Below are 18,429 nucleotides of genomic sequence, written 5' to 3'. Positions count from 1 at the left end.
AGGGTTATGAAGAGTGTCTCCTTGCGCAGCTGGAGGTGGGCTGGCTGGCCTGCCTGCATCTGATGCAAGGAAACCAACTGCTTAAGAAGACCTCTGCCCCCGTGGACGGGTGACAACCACAGGGCTCAAGGCAGCTTGTGGTGACACTGGTTCCAGGAAACTGCCTTCCCCCACACGAGCCCATGGACAGGATGAGGCCCAGGGCTGCTGAGTGGAAGACCAGAGACAGCAGCTTTATCAGCATAGCCTGTCCATGAGAGACAGCTGAGCCAGATGCTTCCCCTATGCACACAGAGGGGAACAGGTCCCAGAGACACCTGGACACCCTGCCTGTGGTGGGACTGGGCGGCAAGCAGAGTGAAGGCAACACTCACAGCAATTCACGAGCCATTGCTGTGTCCCTCGTGGTGCAGTCCCAACTCTGAGGGACTGGCTCTCAGGGACTGGTTGTCCCCTGTGGCAGCTGCCTGGCTGGTTTTGGGGTGAGAAAGGAGGGAAGTGGGACCTGTCAAGAGGCAGTGGGGTGCTCCATCCAGGATGGCACAGAGCAGGCTCACAGCTTTCCCCTATGGGGGGCAGGGAAGGCCGCGCTGTGCATGAAGCGAGCATGCCACTCCCTCTACGGCTGCCCCAGCTGGCCTGCTGGCTCCCTGCCTCCCCACAGCACTGACTTCTCAGGTGAGGAGGCGCAGAACCAGTCCCCTCCCCACAGCCTAAAACAGCCCCAGGACCCCAAGGGCTCCCGAGGGTGACAGCAATAAACCAAACACAGTGCACAGGCTCTGTCAGATGCTTAATTGTAATCACCGTCCCTTACATGCTGCTCCCATCCCAAAGCGCATCAAACCATTCTGCTGCTGCAAGGCCCGGGTGCCCACCCACCAAACTGTGGCCACCTCGAGGGTGCACAGACAGCGCAGTATGGCAGCAGCACTCCCGCTGTTAGAAGGGGAAACAACACAGGTGCTGGGCAGGTCGTGGAACGTGGCCAAAGACACCCTGGTACCACAGAAAGAGCCATGGGGTCTTGAGTGACCAAGAGAGCACTGCTCTTTTCCCCGTGCCACTGTCCAATTTCCTGCTAGTTTCAAGACAGTTTATTGTAGGCATCTCACTTTGAATGCCCCATTACCTGTGATGCACCATAACTCCCAGGGAGCCTGGTACAGGCCCACAGAGACCTCTTTCCTCAAGCAATTGTATTACATACAGGTTATTCTAAAGCAAAACAAACCCCACCAGGTACCCCACAGCACCACACCTCACAATCTACCTCCCCCCTCCCCACCCACCTTAAATACCCTCTGATGTGTTACTATGGTACATCTGGCGATGGGAAAGGTGAGCATAACACACACACACACTGCATCCGTCCTGGATAAGGCACAGAGGATGCCTCCTGGAGGATCTGCTTAACGGGATGCTCGGCAGCACCCGGGGAACTCCTCTGAGGAGAGTCAGGACCTGAAAGAGCTTTGGAGGTGGGAGAGAAATGTGCCCTCTTACCAAACGGTGGTGGGGGGACCAGGATCCACCTGCTGTTAGGGCATACCAGGCTTGCATGGAGCTAGCAGAAAATGCACCTACCTGAGCCAAGACAGAGTCCTGCAAATCCCCAAACAACCAACATGCAATTGGGAAAGTGTTAGAGAAAACCAGAGTGAGGCTGGCCATGGGGAGGCTGGTGGGAGGGAGATATCCTCTGATATGTTCCCTGCAAGCCAGCTGACACTCTTGCAGGGCTATAAAAGCCAGGGAGATAGCATCTGAGGGAAGGGTCTGGTTGTATTGAGGGTCTGTTTGGATGTCTTACAGTAATTCAGGAAACTCCAGGGCAGCCTAGCTGAATAGCGGTTACTTCTAGCTCTACCGTTCTGTGTGTGAATAGTGTCTTGCCTCCCTGAGCCCTTTAGACTTACAAGCCCACCACATGTCTGCACAACCCACTTCCCTACCCTCACTGTTCTCTGAGCGTGACGTAACAGACATCCCTGCCACGAGTATACAAGCGTTGCCCCAATGCCACTAAGAAACTCCTGCTGCTAAGCTCCCTCTCTATAGCTGCCGTTTGCCTCTAAACCCCCCACGACTCCACAAGCATCTTGGATCTTCCTTAATTTGAAGATGACATGCTTCTGGGGAGGTGTGCGGCGGGGAGGAAGAGTATTAATTTCAGAGAGTCACTCTGTGAGGAGAAATCCAGAAGCATAGGAACACTGTGCATCAGTCCCTTTGTGTCCCCACCGGCACTGGTAGACCTCCGGTAGCACTGCAACCATGAGTCCCAGGAGCTTCTCAGAGTCTTCCATTCTCACCGGAGTCCTCTGAACTCTCAAGGCAACACAAGGAGGAAGCGAGGCTGCCCCAGAAGGCCCCAGCAGGAAAGGGGCTTTCAGTGTGTTCGCATAAGAAACAGTAATGGCTGCAAAGATAAGGCAGGTGAGCCAAGCTGCTGCTGGTGTGGGACTATGAAGAGAGGGAGAGCCGCACCAAGGAGGCTTCCTGGGGCAGAGTCAATGAGCACAGCTACATGGGCGGCTTCCTTAGGAGCATTAGGGCTCATCAGTCCCATCTCTGCCTCTTCTGGGACGCTTGTCCTCACAGGCTGAGGAAATCCTCCTTCCGGTAGCCCTTCTGCAAGGCACAGAGAGAATTGTCATAAAGAGTGGTGGGGCAAGGGGCAAGGTGCATGGGCTGGCCTACCCTTCCCAAAGTGACTGAGACCCACCCTCTGGAAACCTTCCCCCCTTACCGGTATCTCATGGTTCTGCTGTGGTAGACTTGGTCTTAAAAAACGAAAGTGAGTTCATGGGGTTCATCTAGCACCAGGTGGGTCACACCAAAATAAGGGTGGACTCCATGAGGGGTATCTGGCCACAGCTGACAGGCCGTTAGACAGTTCCTTGATTTATGAGCTAAGTTACACAGGGCACAGGAGAGGAAATGGAGCAGAGTGGGAGGAGGCAGCTGCTAGTGAGTGTGTGGCCTGGGCATGTGAAACAGCAGGAGATGGTGGGAGATGAATGAGCACTCTCAGGGGATGTCACTCTCATGAACAAGTTGCTGCTGAATCTCCCAGTTCACACTAGGACCTGGGGTTGGTGACCTAGTGCCCCCTTACAATGCTCTGGGGTCATCTGCTTCTCAGGGTGTGACTGGGGAAGAAGTTGCCCCATCCCATGGGGAATTCTTGGGAGAGCTGTAGGGAGGACAGGGTACTGCAGACCCACCAGCCACTTGCTTATGCACCTCAGTGCTTTAGAGGAAGCAGTGATTAGTCCCCAGCCCTTCCTAACCAGATGAGGGTTAAACAGCTTGTGTTGGTGCTGGGTATGTCATCACTCCACCTCCCTGCAGCTGGGCCCTCCCTGCCCGGAGCTTCCCCCATGAGGGAGGGAACCTAATGGAACAGCAACCACTGAGCCCAGCCTCCTCTGGGGGTGAGGGGGACAGGCACATAATGATGCACTGGGGATGTCTTTTCATGCCCTCTGTCCCAGGATGGGACTGCTTCTAAGGGGCATGGGCTGAGCCTCACCTGTGACCTCCTGGCTCATGCCACAGAAATCCTCATTGGGAGAGAGCTGCAGGGCCCTGGAGATTAGGGGAAGGTGCTGGGCAGGGAGCTTGCCTCCCCCAGCCAGGGGGAAGGAAACAAAATGCTGACACTGCGCTGTCTCATCTGACACATTCCTGTGAAATGTTTAGGTTTTGGCAAAGCTGCGTTTCCCCATCAAAAGCTGCTCCAAAAATTTCCAGACAACTCTTTTAGTTACCATGTGGCTGTTAACACGTCAGGGCAACACAACTCTCATCCTGTGCTAGTCAGCCTCTGAGCTGAGGCATGGTGGTGTCTTGCCAGGGTTTCAGGGGCAAGGCTATAGGCAGAGTCATACTGAAGACTGTCCCCACGTGTCTGGCTCTAAAGGGGTACCTGGCCGTTTCAGCTGGGGAGGCAGAGGCAGCTGGAGGTGGTGCTCGTTCCATTGCTCTTTGGTATTCTGTGGGCTACAGAAACTGGTGGGCCATAGCTACTTTAACCGGATGGGCAGACCATTCTCTTTGACTTTTTGAGTCAACCCATCCTCTTGCAAGGAAGAGTCCTACCATGTGAAGCCCCCCACTCCCCAGGAGAGAGAACTCAGCCTGCCCCCTGAGCCAAACTACCCAGCTCTAGGGCTAAGCACAGCTCACATTGCCCACCCCAGCTCACAGAGAAGAGGGAGGAGTGTACCATTTTGTAGTCCCGGTGAAGCCTGGTGTACTGCCACATGTTGGCCAGCAGGCTGGAGGCAGCTCGGGAGGATTTCTCGCTGTCTGAGCTATGGCAAATAGAGACAGGACGCAGCAACCTTCAGACACCTGGTGAGGTGAAGTGAGCTCAGAGCAACATGGTGACTAACTGGGGTGAGCTCAGGAGGAAAGAAGTCCCTCTGAACCAGGGGTGAGGATCTGGCACTGGTGGGCAAAACAGGAGGGACAGGCCTTCGAGCCCACTGAGACTGATGATCACTGCTCCAGGCAGGGATCAGGGATGAGCAGCCTTCACCAGGAGCCCTACACTGGGTGGGGTTGCAGGAGTTACTGGCACAGGCTTGGGGGAAAGAAAGCTGGGTGGCTTTTAGCCACCTGCAGGAGGGCAGCAGCAGGACTGAACAGGCCTGGGATGACTGCCCCTGGCTGGGATGCCCGCACACCACAACAGGGCAACTTTTGGAGCATGTCCAAGGGAACTATGGCCAGTCTCAAGCTGAGGTGACATAGTCATGTGATAAGGAGGGTGGCAGGCTGGCTGGGGACTAACAGGTGCTGGCCTTCTCACATCTCACCAGGCCCTGGCAGCCAGGTGAAGTGGAGCTAGGAGAAGTCTCTCCTTGACCCATGCTGAGCTTCTGAGCCTGAGGAGCTGGGGCTGGGGGTGAGGCCTGATGCTGGCAGGGGAGGGGCATGGGGGCATTGGAGCCCTGCCAGTTCCCACCTGTCTCTCTTCTTCTTGAGGTAGAAGAGCTTCCTGAGGCCGTCAAAGTAGACAATGTCACGGGCAGCAATGGGGCTCTCCACCATCAGGTTGTTCAGCACTGCGATGATGTTCACGACGACATCGCTTGGGGGCTCCTTGTCACCAGCACTCCCAGGGAGCTTCTCAATGAGGTGGCTCACCACCTTGGTTGCTGCCAAGGCAAAGGAGACACATCAGAAGCTATGGCTACAGCAAAGCTCCTGCAGTGGCGTGCCCCATGGCCTCAGGGGCAGGTGGCAACTCAGAGGGGAGACCACTGGCCCAAAGCATGTTCCAGGCTGTGGGAGGGTATGCCTGGAGAGCACAGGAAGGGGGCTTGGGCTGGGCTCACTGAATGGTCTGAGCCTATTCAGTTATGAGATTCCCAGGTGGCACTAAGTTGAGAGAAGGGGGTAATACAGAGCAAGAACAGAGAACTCTTCCTCCATCCAGCTCTCTCTCCACCCATGGGGTCTCTACAAGGCCTGTCACTGACCAGGTTTGGGGTGTGCTAAGGAGATGGGGTAGAGAATAAAGCCAAGAAAAGTAATGGGGCAGTGTGTCCTGGGGATGACAGCAGGACAGCAGGGATAGGGTGGAAGTTTGCAAGTCCCTGGTTAATCACTGGTTCCCCCCATCACTGTGCATCTGGATCCATGATAAATGCTCCAGTTGTCATGAGCCACAGAAAGAAGAGCAAGTGCCACCATGGTGGGACTGAGCCTCTCTACCAAGAAGGTGTCAGGATGTGCCCAGGAGGGAGACATGAGTGATGGGGCTGGTGTGACTGTGTTAGGAAGGAGGACCTCAAGACATTTGGCTCATCTCAGGGGCAGTCAATGCGGGGCACTGTCTGTGCAGCCCCAACGCCCACATTCCCAGGCAGAAGAGCCTTGAAGATCTCCCTGGAGGCCTGGCTTTGGCCATCAGCCTCTGACAGTGGGGCTGGAGCCATGTATGACCCACGGGCGCCCGGGACTCACACAGCTCATCCTTGTTGCGGGCGTGACGGGACAGGTTTCGAATCAGTCCTGTCAGGGAGCGCAGCTGGTGGTGGTCGGCCGTGCGGACCCGGTCCAGCACAGGGTTCAGGATCCGCTCCTGCTCTAGTGCCAGCCGGCTCAACACTCCTGCCCACTGGGAAAGGGGGATAGGGGAAGAGAGATTTAGACATGTAGCACCCCCTGAACTGCTCAATACCAGCCCCATCCCAAGCACATGTATCCCCCACCCCTCCAAGCCCCAGCCCCAATCTCAACCTACCTGACCACCTGCCTTCACTCCCATCCTCATCCACAGCCCACAAACCCCACACTCATATCCTCATCCACTACCCATGAATCATTCCCATCCAGCCAGCCCCAGCACACCCACCTTCCTGCCCTCTGATTCCAGCTTATGCATTTCCCCATCCCTCCCAGGCTTACCCATCCTTCCACCCTCCATACCATTTCTATTAACATTTCTCTGGTCCCTGTGCCTATGCCACTGGGCAAGGTCCAGTCTGTTGTGCTATCACCTCCTCCCCTCCCTGCCCCTCAACACCCTCATTTTGCCCTCCCCTGAAAGTGGCTGTCATAGGGACCACTACACAGCTGGAAGGAAGGCCTAAGGCACACTTGTCAGGCCTGGACAGGGGGTACCACTCTCTGGAGAGTGGGTACAATGCCTCCTTCTCCCTCTGGGCCCTTAGAGCAGCAATTTCTCCTGTAATCTGTCTTCCTCTTCCCTTTTGCCACTCCCTTGTCCCCAGGAGTTTTTCCAGGTAGTGGGAGGCAGGTCCCAACCCAAGCCTGAACAGGACTTGCTGAATTGGCAAAGGGGAGTCCCCACCCTGGCAAGCTGTGAGCCAAACAGCAGCCTCAAGGCAGGGTGGCGTCACAATGCTGTGGCAGGCGAAGGGGAGGGGGAAGGCTGCAGCTCTTTGGCACAGGGCTGTGGCCTTGAGAAACAACCAGCTCACATGGAGCTCCGTTCAACTGCACGCGAGAAGCCTCCCTGCTCTGCTCACCAAGGGGCCTCTACCACAAATGCAACCTCCAGGAGTGACTTAAGTACTGCGTTCTCTGCAGTGAAAGACTCTGGGAGGTCACTGTGCTAGTGGGGGTGGGGGTGGCTGTTCCCAGACTGTGGCTAGGAGGACAGGACTCTTCCCCTTCCCTGCCTGGCTGGGTTGGGTGGGGCTGTGCCCTGCTCCTGGCCTTACCCTCCGGTCCCCAGCTGTGATGTTTTGCAGCGCCCCCGAGGCAGCCTCCGTCGTGTGCTTGTTCAGTTCACACCTCTGGAGCAGGCGGTTGTAGACGCCCACGATCTGGGGGTTCCAGAGCCACTCCATCCCTTTGGGGTCCTTGGACACCTCCGTAAAGGTTACAATATCTGTGTTCAGGTAGTGCTGCAAGATCAAGGAGAGAAGAGAGGCCATCAAATAAACTTGACTATACACAGGCCCTGCAGACATATTCCCAGCCAGATGTTCCTATCACCTCCATCCATAAGCCCTACATCCCCATATCATCCCCTCTTCTGCACACCTCTCCCTCGTAGCTTCCTGCCCACTCCTTTCTTCAGTTCTTTGTGATCCAACACCATTTCTGCTCCCCTTCGTTTACACTGATGTGAATGCTCACAGGGAGCTAATGTCAAACCACGTAAGTGAGCACACATGCTGTGAATTGGGCCTCAGCTCCATCACCCTGGCAGCTGAGTGCTAATTCAGGGTCGAATCCCTGTGTCAGGGGTTATGGAGTTCTCACTATACAGGGACATGTTGTCCTCCCACCCTGGGGCCTTTTATGAAGGTGGAAAGGGATTGTTTTAAAATGTCCACGAATGAGTATTCATATGGGGGACACCAGCACACTGAGATAGGCACCACGTGACCCATCTGACCTGGCCAATTTTAGCCACACAGCTGCCTGTGCTTAGCCTTCTTGGGGTTCAAACAAGTCATGCTCTGGCATAGGGATCTACTTGCAGACATTATGCTTGCAAATGCAAGGCTCGAACTGCTGCCTACTGGAGTCCTGGAGAGACTCACACTGACTATGATGTGCTTTGAGGTCAGGCCTCGGTTGTGTCAGGACCCAGCTTGTCACTCTGTGTCACTAGCTGGCTGGACACTCTATGTCCAGCCCTATCTCACTCTGTCTCGCCACTGCTAGTCCACTCAATGAGTGGCCATGCCACAAAATGGCAGCCATGGACTCTGCTGGCCTGCCTCCTCCCACTCCACCCTTGTGCTCCTCTTGCACTGACCTCTCGTGCCTTCTTGCTCTGGGGGTTGAAGCATCCCACCAGCTCGCCTGTCCCAGTGGTGCCGTCATTTCTCCGGTGGCCCTCCAGGCGCTGCAGCACGGAAGGAGGCATCTCATCATAGAGGCGGTAGGAGAGGTTCCGTAGCATGCAGACAGCATTCTCCACGCTCTGGGAGATGGGGAAGGGAAGAGGGTGTCAGCCTATGCTGTTTGTGCCAGTCAGAGCACCTTTCAGAAGCCCACTGACTGGATGGGTCACCACTGTTCTGTGGTGGGGCTGGCTTGACCCACCACTGGCCTGGCAGCATTGTGTCACGGGTACATCTGATGATATCACTCCAATGCTGCAGGGCTGGCTAAGCTACTGGGGATCAGCCTGGACAAGGATCTCCCATGTAAGCAGGGGTGATGAGGCCTTTTGGGCAGAGTCTATTAAGGTTCAGGTGTGTATGTAAGGAATGGAGTAAGGCAGCTGGTACTGCAGTAAATCAGAGCCAGGAGGAACCATTGGCAACACTGCGCTTCCCTCCTGCTCCTGATCCCTCAGCCCATGCAGAGCCACATCCCAGCCTCAACATTCATATGTGGCACCCACAATCCAGGGAGTAGGGGGCAGTGGAAATTGCTGCTTAGCATGGAACAATGCACACAGTCTCCCCATAGGGCACAGGGCTCACCTTGTCCTCCGACTTCCCCACCTCCAGGGAGCTATTGATGTAGTGAATCATGCAGTCCACCAGCCTGTGGCACTCACGCATCTTCTGCCGGGTCTGCTGGCTGGCAGAGCTCATGTTTCTGCATAGGGAGCACAAGGCAGATTGTAGTGAGGAAGAGTCCTGCCCCCACCAGCCTGTTACTTCCAGGCCCTGCCAGGAGCCACCTCCTCTGCTGCCTCATACCCACCGTCCATGTTGGGGGATATCCCATCTCTAAATGTAATGGTCAACACTGAGTGCTGCAGCAAGAGACACAAAACCCCTGTGATGTGACCTTTCAGGGGAATGCTGCCCTGGGGCACTGACCCTGACTTCCGGCCAGGTTAACAGGAGGGCTGACAGGGATACAACAACCTAACTGGGGTGTGGTAGGCCTTGTTCATGGCACTGGCACCAGCAGCAGAACCTAAATCTTGGGGGAGACATGGTCTTCGTTGCTGTTAAGTTGTCCCAGCAGCCCCTTTCCTGCACCCATTGTACAGTGGCCAGGGCCCAGAGGCATGCCCATTCCCACGCAGAAGAGCCGTGAAGGTCTCCCTGGAGGCCTGGCTTTGGCCATCAGCCTCTGTGACAGCTGGACTGGAGCCATGGGTGCTCCATGGGCATCAGGCAGCCAGTACCTGAGGAATCCGGTGGAGTTGTAGAAGATCTCAGCCTCTGAGGCATTCTGCTGGATGACGGTGGGGGACCCCAAGCCCGAGAGTGGGACCAGGACCAGGTTGGTGAGCTGCTCCAGGGTGTCCCGGGCCAGGCGGTCCTTGAGGTTGTCACTGGAGGAGAGGTTCCACAGGATCCCTGCAAGGGCCAGGGCAGAAGCAAGCAGCACTAAGCCCCCTGGAGCATTCAGCACAGAGCAAAAACCCTCCCTTCCCACTCCTGGCCTTCAGTGGGCCTCCAGCAACAGTGACCAGTGGTCCCTAAGGCTCACTGAGCCTGCCAGACATGGAAACAGGGCCTGGTGAAGAGTCCACCCACTCAGCAGACACCACACCAGGCAAACCCCAGCTCTGGCTCTGCTCTCTGTTAAACAGCAGCCTCCCAAGGTGTGGCCCAGTTACCTGGGGCTGCAGAGGCCTCAGTCAAAAACCACACACACAGTTGGGTTGGCGGTTGGGGGGTGGGGGACACACAGCTGCTGCCCTGGAGCTCTGAGGAGCCCAGGGAGCCACCCTGCTCTGTGGGCACTATAGATACATACAGCAGCAGGAGGAAATGGGAGAAGGTGGATGTTGTTTGAATCTGAGCTGAGCAGGAGCCTGTTCTAGCAGCTCCCATGCCCCACAGGTCCACAGGATTGCAAAGATATTTTGCGGCAAAGAATAAGCTGTCTGGGGGGTCCCCTTGAAATTTGGAAGACCTCTTTGGAGAATGGGGTTCCTGTGGGCTCAGCCACCCACCGCCTTCTTCATTCCCGATGCTCCCCAAGGGGCCCTGCTCCAGAAACTGGGCTCTCCCTGCTCCCTCCTGCTTCCCACAGCCCTCAGGAGAAAGCAGAGCATCCCAAGACATCCCATGGTAGGAGTGCCTAGTGGATAAGGGACTGGACTGGAATTTAGGAGAGCTGGACTTGGCTCTGTTACAGACTACCTGCATGGCCTTCCCCAAGTCTCTTCATTGCCTTGGGCCTCAGGTCCACCCCTGTAAATTGGGAGCAGTATCTCCCAGAACAATCAGGAGACCCTCATAGTTGTGAGGTGCTTGGGTTCTCCAAGATCAATAGACTCCCTGAAGCTCTGATCTTCCTTTGGGGTGGGGGAAGGTGGGGAGGGGGTAAAAGCCAGCATCCATGTCCCCAAGAAGCAGTGGGATAGGGGGCAGCTCTGATCTTCCCCTGCCAGGACAGTGGGGTGGGGAGCCAGGGGCAATGGCACCAGGCCAGGGGACGATTTGTTTACCACGCAAGGCAAAGCCAGCCCCAGACCAAGCTCTTTAGGGATTATTCTCTCCATTTACAGACTGAATGTAGCTAAAGCCACTCTCATGGACTCCTTTATGCATGTAATAGGCATTGAGCTCCTCACATCATAGGTCCTGGGCCCGACTTTCCCATTAGCCTTGGTATTAGATGAGACAATCGGAGCCTGGCGGGCAGGATTAGACGGGCCCTTTAATACAAGCAAATGTAATCTCTGCTGTTTGCCTCTCCCTGCCCAGCACTGCCTGTGACACACATAGCCAGGTGGAAGCTGGCCCCAGGCCAGGGCTCTCTCCCCCCTCACCACTCATCTTGCTCCAGACAGCAGCAGCCAGCCTGTGTGTGGGAATCCTGCATCCCTCCCCAGCCTCTGTATCTGCCTGGGCCTGGCTCCTACCAGCCTGGTTTCCCCCCTGCACAGGAACTCTGAACCCAGTTAAAGCAACAATGCCTCTTCTCTAGCCAAGGCTTCAGAACAGGAGCTGGGTCTCCAGCTGCCTGCCCTGTACCTAGGGCAATGTCTAAGCCTCCCACCCCGTCAACTATTTGCAGCTTCCTTTGCCCCTAGTCCTGCAGAATAAGACCCAGAGCTGCCTGACTACCTACTAAGGGAGGCTGCTTGTTCTTCAAGCCCATACATGCCAAGAAGGCTTTGTGTGAAGGCCCCCTGAGCACCTGAGGGAAGGCCACTGTGGGCTTGAATAGGGAAGCATGGAGAGCTATGACTGAAGGGGCTCTTGGTACTGAAACTGTGGAAGGCAGAGGGGAGCAGTGTGCCCTCATTGCATTGCTGGCTGCCTGCCTCCAGGCTCAGCCACCAGCCTCATCATAATGTGAGGTAGAGTTCAGCCACAGCCTGACTAGCATGCGGTAGAGTACAGCCACAGCCTGACTATGTGCTTTTTGCCTGAATTTTATGGCTCTGTCACTTTAATATTTACTCCATCTTTACTGTATGTCCCCTGATAACAACCCTGAAATGTATAACAGTGCTGTTATCACCATTTTACAGATAAGGGAAAGTGAGGCCCAGAGATTAAATGATTCATCCAGTCTGTGACAGAGTAGAACAGGGATCTGAACCTACATCTCTCAGGTCCTAGGCTTGGCAGTTTAATCACTAGGCCAGCTTTCCACACTACCAAATGCTGCTAGCGTTCACATTTCACACCCAATCACATCCAACTAGGAAAGCTACTTGCCAGGGCTACATTGTCATGGGCTAGGAGGCCACCAGCTGACTGACTAGGTTTAATGGCATCTTATCTGTCACCCTAAGCCAGAAATGGGCAAAGTGGTCTACGAACATTTCCAACAAATGACATTTCTATCAACATTTGACATTGTGGACAAAAACATTGATGCAACATTTTGGAAAAGGACAACCTGCTCAACTCAACCCTCCTCCTCTCCCAGTATGTATCTTGTTTAGTGCCACTTGATGGGGAGGTCGTGTAACTGTAGTATGAATCCAAAGGGGCGACAGACAATGATAAAGCCACATCAGCCATTCCTGATCCCAAATGAATCCACAGCTGCCTGGAAACAGCCTCTGGAGTGAAGGTGCTGGATGGACTTTCAGGACAACCTCTTATTTTTAGATGTTCCTGACTTTCTGATAACTTCTCTCCATTGAAATTGTCTAGGCTTGGCTCTGCCCAGAGAGACATTTATTTTTCAGCAGTGGCATGTATTTTTTTTAGCTGTTTCCAAGGAACTGAGCCTCATGTCCTCACTCTAAGCAAAGCTTTATGATGGTTTTGATTTTGCATGCAGCTCAGAAACCACTGGACTTTGCAGAGCGGAATTCTCCAGGCTGGTTGCACTTCATGGAGGCCTGGGCCCCTGTGTGCTTTGTAAAATAAGCATGTCCCTGGAAGGTGGCAAAAGCCAGTAGGCTGGTTTTGAACAAGGTCCCGACACAGATAAGGAGCCAGAAGACGGACTCTGGGAGAAGGAGGATGGTGATTTTCTATCAGAGGAACAACAGGGGGAAGTTGCTACACTCTACCAATGGGGGCCAACCTTTTTTGGCAGGCATGCCACAAGTTATGCCTTCTCTGTCCAAAAGCCACTCCAGTACCCTTCTCCTGCCTGACCTGCTGCTCTTCTTCCTGCTCCCTGCCCTATGCTCCCTGTCTGATCTGCTGCTCTGCTTTCTCTTGCCTATCCTATCTATTGCTGTAGAGCCTGTCCTCTCCCTGACCTCCTGTGTGCCACGTACAAAGGCTGCCTGTGCCACTTGTGGGGGTTGTGCACCCCTGCTGTAGACAATGTGGCATGAGACTGAGATTCAGGAGACCTGGATTCTGTTCCTTGCCCTGCCACTGGCCTACTGTGTGACCATGTGACTCTTAGCAACACATGTTTGGGTTCCCTGTTATCTGTATAGACCATATGCTCCATGGGACAACTTATGCTGTCTCATTCTGGGTGCAACAGGTAGTACCACAGAGCCCTATACTGTGTTGTGGCCTCTAGGTGCCCCTGGAATACAAGGACACTAGCAATAGTGCTCATATGCCACCCGGTGTCCTCTCCTGTGTGTGTGCACCCCCACCTGTAACATTCTTGCGCAGCTCATCGTCGGACTCGTGCAGCGTCCGCATCAGCTCGTAGATGCCATTCTCCTCCACCAGTGCCAGCTTATTCTCAGCGTTGTCATAAATGAGGTTGCGTGTGGCGCCGGTGGCATGGCGCTGCACCTCCTGGTTGGGGCTGTTGAAGAGCTTCACCAGCTTGGGCACAGCCTGGAGGCTGCGAGCCTGAAAGGAGAGGGAGCAACAGCTGTGGGACTGAGACATGGAGGGAACTCTTGAGAACAGAGTCTGCTCTGGCCTCCACTGGATCCCTGCCCTGCTGCCATCTGTGCCCACACCTGCCCCCAACCAGGAAAGTTAGAGCAGGCCCTTCCAACTCCCTTTGCATCACTATTTGGCAAAAAAAGGTTCCTGCAGACTAACAAGGGCCACCTCCTCTCAGTATCTTCCACCAGTGTGTATACCCATGAACAGGACTGCGAGACTTGAGCCCTGATCAAGGGGGTATTTTGCCTGCATGCCTTGGGGTACAGCCCCATCCTCACTGCCCCTCACCTGCTTCTTGGCATTGCTGTCACTGTAGCACTTGTGTTGGATGTAGGCAGCTCCCAGGACCTGCAGGTTCGGGTCGCTGGCTATCAGGTATTTCACCGCTGACGGCAAGTCAATGTCATCAAATCTGAAAGACAAAGGTGGGTCAGGAAGCATTACCACATCCTCCTAGGGGGCCCTCCTTCCTAATCTGCTTTAATGTAGGGCTCTGCCATGTCCTACCTGCCACATCAAGGAGCCCCTTTTATAGGCGCTGACTCCGTGGGTGTTCTGGGGCTTAAGCACCCACTGAAAAATGTTAGTCAGTGCTCAGTACCCACAAGCTATGGCCATTTTGGTTTTGATGTTAAAAAAAGTGTGCTTGACCTGAAGAACCAGCGTGTTACTTCAACCCAGCTCTGCAGTGTCTGTAAAGATTGGGCACTTCAATGGGGCTTTTTGGCACTTTTAGCTAAAGCTGATTCCATCAGCTATTAGATAAAAGTGCCAAAAAAGCCCCACTAAAGCACCTGATCTCCACAGATGCTGCAGAGCTGGGTTGAAGTAATGCACTGCCTCTTTTGTGCATGTGTGGGGTTCAGTGCGGGCATGTGCCAAGTTTGAAGTAAAGTGTTAGGTTTTGGGGTTTTTTACATCTGCAAGCACCTGCTGGCAAAAACCCAAATTGGCGCCTATGGTCCCCCAGTTTGCCCCAGCATAATTCTTCACTGGGCCCAGCACCATGTGGTCATCAACCCCTGGCCAAAAATGAATAACTAGGATGGGATTTTTTCAGAGCCTGACATGCTGCTCCAACACCAGCCTGTAGGGGTTGCCACTGAGCGGCAAGCTGCTTTCCTTACATCCCCTGTGCAGGAATTTCAGTGGGTTCCTGTCCCCAGCCCAGCTTCTCAGGACACACCAGCCATGGGTCTGTCTCCAGCACTCACCCGCCAGAGTAGGACTGCTGGGACATCAGTGTGTGGTGCCCATTGTACATCCCACTGGACCGCAGGTCCTGCAGTTGGTGGTTGGACTCTGCCAGGCTGCGCACAGATGGGGCACGGGAGCTGCGCTCTACTGTGCCCACATAAGAGCTCCCAAGTCCCGTCTGGAGGCCACTGAAGGAGCCAGTGCTCAGGCGTGAGCGGTTGTTGCTCTGGAAGCGCTGGAGAGTGCGCATGGCAGGCGCACGGATGGTCCGGTTTTGACGTGCCTCTACGCCATCCATCCAGTCAATTGGGCCCTTCATCCCAGCATTGGAGCCGGCACTCATCTGCCTCTCGAAGGTGTAGGACCTGGTGAAGCCACCACCGGCCCTGCCTTTGTAGAGGGAACCATGGGCCATTGGATCCAGCTGCTCAGAGATGATGCTGTACCGATCATCTGCACCCGTGGGGCTGCTCGGCCCATTTGTCAGGCGCAAGGAATGCAGCGACATGGTGTCAAAGTTCGGCCGGCCCCGGTAGCTCCGCTCATGGAAAGAGGTTGGCCGTGAGGTGTGGGTGGCTGGCATGGGGGCATAGTTTGTGCCATAGGTAGAGACCTTTGGCACACCACCATTGCTGATGGCAGCCATTTTCCTGTGGGATGAGAGGTCCACAGCTGAACGGGAAGACCACCCAGCAGACTTCATTGTGCCGTAGTCCTTGGCCATTGGCTGATACAGCTGTGGGAAGGAGGAGACCAGAGTCACCAGCATCCCATTTTAATAGCAGAAGTACTCTGTTCCTTGAAAACTTCCAGCCCAGCAAACTCCTGGGCTGGGATTGTATAGCTAAGGCAGAATCTTCTTCTGCTCACCATTGCTACCTGGAGGAGAGATCCTCCTGCCCTCAGCAGTACCTGTGTAGCCTCCACCACATCATCCCCTGGAGATAGGGGCTGAACAGATATAACTGAAGCCATCATTTAGCTGGCAGATCAGATATCATTGATCATGCCAGGAATCTCAGCTCCCAGCCTGAGGTTATGGGACTCTTCTTTTTTTCTTTTTCTTTTTAATGGCATCTTTTAATTCCTACCCTGAGCACATTTGATGGGGGCCCCTTGACTGACAAAGGGTGAAATCCTGGCTGTACTGAATGAAAGCCGGGCAACTGCTCATGCCAGGATTTCATCTGATAACCAGGGAACCCCATGGGCCTGTATTTAGCCGCTCTGTGCTACAAGGGCTCAGATATAATGTCCCCCGAGCACCCTGAGGCTGCTATGAGCCCAGTGTTCCTATTATGCCATGGAAGGGTCACTTGTTACTGGATCATTCCCCCTTCTCTGCTTCTCCTCCTTCCTCAGCTGGCACTAGGGGAAAACACTTCAGTCACTATGATAATACAAAATTCTGCAAGTGGGATGTGTTGTATACAGGGTAGATCAGACAGATGGGTGGGTTGGTCTGCCTACCCACACCCAGCAGGTGAGCTCATACGTACAGTGCCTTTGTGCTCTAAGCCATTGGTCTGGGACCTGGAGCTGAAGGAGGACTTCAGGGTGTTGTTGTATTGGATTTGGGAGGAGCCACCACCTGCGGGACAAAGACAGACAGACAAGACAGGCAGTGTTTAGCAGAACCAGGAGCGAGCTGTGTACTCAGAGCCTTGCAGACTCTGCTGAGTGTGACACCAGTTGGATGGGTGTAGGCACCCTGGCGCTTTGGCTCAGGGCAAGGGATGCAGTCTGGAGATGGGGACTGGCCCCCACTCTCAGCAGTGGGCTGGTACTCAGCCTTGGGTCTACACAGAGTTCCCGCTGTGAGTTAGGTTGGCAGAGCACCTGGGCTGGCTGGAGATCTGGGACCATCCCCAGGAGGTCAGTAGGCTCAGGTTGAGAGTCTGGACTGAGCAGAGGAAGGGGCAATCTCTGCACCAGCTCTGCTGTGCCTACAGGGCTGGTCTGGCCCCACAAGCAAAGCTGGGGTCTTGCAGTCCCGCCTGGGAGGCACTTGCCTTTTCTGACCAAACACACTCGGTCTTTCAGCACAGCCAAGCTTATCTGGCTCCTGTTCCCTCTCCCCCGCCCCTGCCGTTTTCTACACACTTTCCCTTTGTACACAACTCCCCTTTCAAGCCCTCTCCTAACAAAGGGCTTTTAGAAGGTCTGGAGCTGGCAGGATGCCTGGCAAGCGGAAGGGAGGTGCCCCACCTGTGCCTGGGAATCAGTGCCACGGCAGAGCAGATGATGGATTATTTCAGGAATCACCAGTGCACCACGGGAGACCTGCACTAAGACTCTGCTGGGGTCATAGGTGGAATGGGTTTGAGCAGCTTCAGCCTCTTCAGAGGCCAAGATTGCCAGTGGCAGACCATCGAGCAGGGAGCCGTGAAGCAACTGCTCCGGGTCTGCAGAATCTAAACTCCTGTGGGGCAGGAGCCGTGTCTCCTCTGGCTCACAGCAGCATATTACTATGGAGCTCGCCGATCCCTTTCCTGATCCACATTGGTTTCAGTGAGATCTAAGATCAATCATCCTTGCCCTTTGGCTGCTGGGAAAATAACAGTGTAATCAGGATCACCTCTTGTCTCCTCTTGCTTGGCTGGGGGGTTCTGGGAGGTCTCAGACCAGCTCTCACAGCCCTTACCTGAAAGATCAGCCTTGCCAAAAGCAGCTTATCTATCAAGGGCTTGAGTTCAACAGTTTCAAGTGGCCTGAACAAAAATCCCTTCCCCTCTCATGCAAGCAGCAGCTTAGGTGTATGATGTCCTCCTCTTCCTAGCTGTGCAGCTGCCTGGGACGTCTGCCAGAGTAAATAAGACCTGAATTTCTGGGTGCCAAGCACTTCTTTGTTATTTTGGTACCAAAAAGGGTCCTGGGGTATGCTGAACATCTGCCCCATTCCCTTGACCTACCGTTTACGATTGCTTTCACCTGTGGAGCTAACTATAGAGGTGGAGCCACCAGTTTTATTGGTGTCTGTTTTGGAAACAATTCCAGTCAATGAAGCCAATCCATTGGGTGTTACTTGCCCTACTGACCAGCCAATAGAGATCGGGTCTCTTGTTTTCTAGCAGTGGAAGGAGTATAGGCCACAGATCAAGGCCCGCCCCCCATGCCATTGCTAAAACACTGCCTCCGTGTAGTCTAATATCCTTTTGTGATATCCCCGTAGAAAGAATAACAATTATTTCCCTGCCAGGGACACTGGCACAGCCCATCTCTCCTCTTACTTATCTGGGACACTACCAAATCATGGCCATTACTGGGGGTTGTTTAATGGATTCATTCTGCTGCTTATTCACGCAGAGTTGGCCTAAATTGCAAGGAGCCCAATTTAAAAAGAAAAAGTGACTGAGTTCATTTCAAGGCAGCCAGAATCGAAAAGGCTACAGCCTGCCTGAGGCATTAGCAGTCACAGTTTACTGCCACTCACACGAATACATTCTTTGGCATACCACCTTACATGTTGGTCCCATCTGTCTGGTCCCCACTGCAAACTCTTGACTTGAGACTGGACAGACCATTCCAGATTTATATACAA

General features: G+C 54.4%; 1 protein-coding gene across 1 annotated transcript in view; it reads right to left on the bottom strand.

The window, feature by feature from the left end:
• Positions 1 to 780: 780 nt before the first annotated feature.
• The window catches only part of PKP3 (plakophilin 3), a 40,367-nt gene continuing 22,718 nt past the window's right edge, over positions 781 to 18,429 (bottom strand). Inside the window, exons 3-14 of the mRNA XM_006275059.4 lie at positions 16,388 to 16,479; positions 14,906 to 15,624; positions 13,980 to 14,103; positions 13,445 to 13,649; positions 9,590 to 9,764; positions 8,931 to 9,048; positions 8,255 to 8,422; positions 7,206 to 7,391; positions 5,983 to 6,136; positions 4,979 to 5,171; positions 4,235 to 4,322; positions 781 to 2,634 (exon numbers count right to left, since the gene is read on the bottom strand). Of these exons, the coding sequence (XP_006275121.3) occupies positions 2,599 to 2,634; positions 4,235 to 4,322; positions 4,979 to 5,171; positions 5,983 to 6,136; positions 7,206 to 7,391; positions 8,255 to 8,422; positions 8,931 to 9,048; positions 9,590 to 9,764; positions 13,445 to 13,649; positions 13,980 to 14,103; positions 14,906 to 15,624; positions 16,388 to 16,479 (2,258 nt within the window). The 3' untranslated portion in view covers positions 781 to 2,598. The remainder of the gene's footprint in view (positions 2,635 to 4,234; positions 4,323 to 4,978; positions 5,172 to 5,982; positions 6,137 to 7,205; positions 7,392 to 8,254; positions 8,423 to 8,930; positions 9,049 to 9,589; positions 9,765 to 13,444; positions 13,650 to 13,979; positions 14,104 to 14,905; positions 15,625 to 16,387; positions 16,480 to 18,429) is intronic.

Source organism: Alligator mississippiensis, chromosome 2, assembly GCF_030867095.1.
Source record: "Alligator mississippiensis isolate rAllMis1 chromosome 2, rAllMis1, whole genome shotgun sequence".
Taxonomy (NCBI): Eukaryota; Metazoa; Chordata; order Crocodylia; family Alligatoridae; genus Alligator; species Alligator mississippiensis.
Note: the sequence above shows the minus strand (reverse complement) of the source record. Positions and strands in the feature narration are given on the sequence as shown.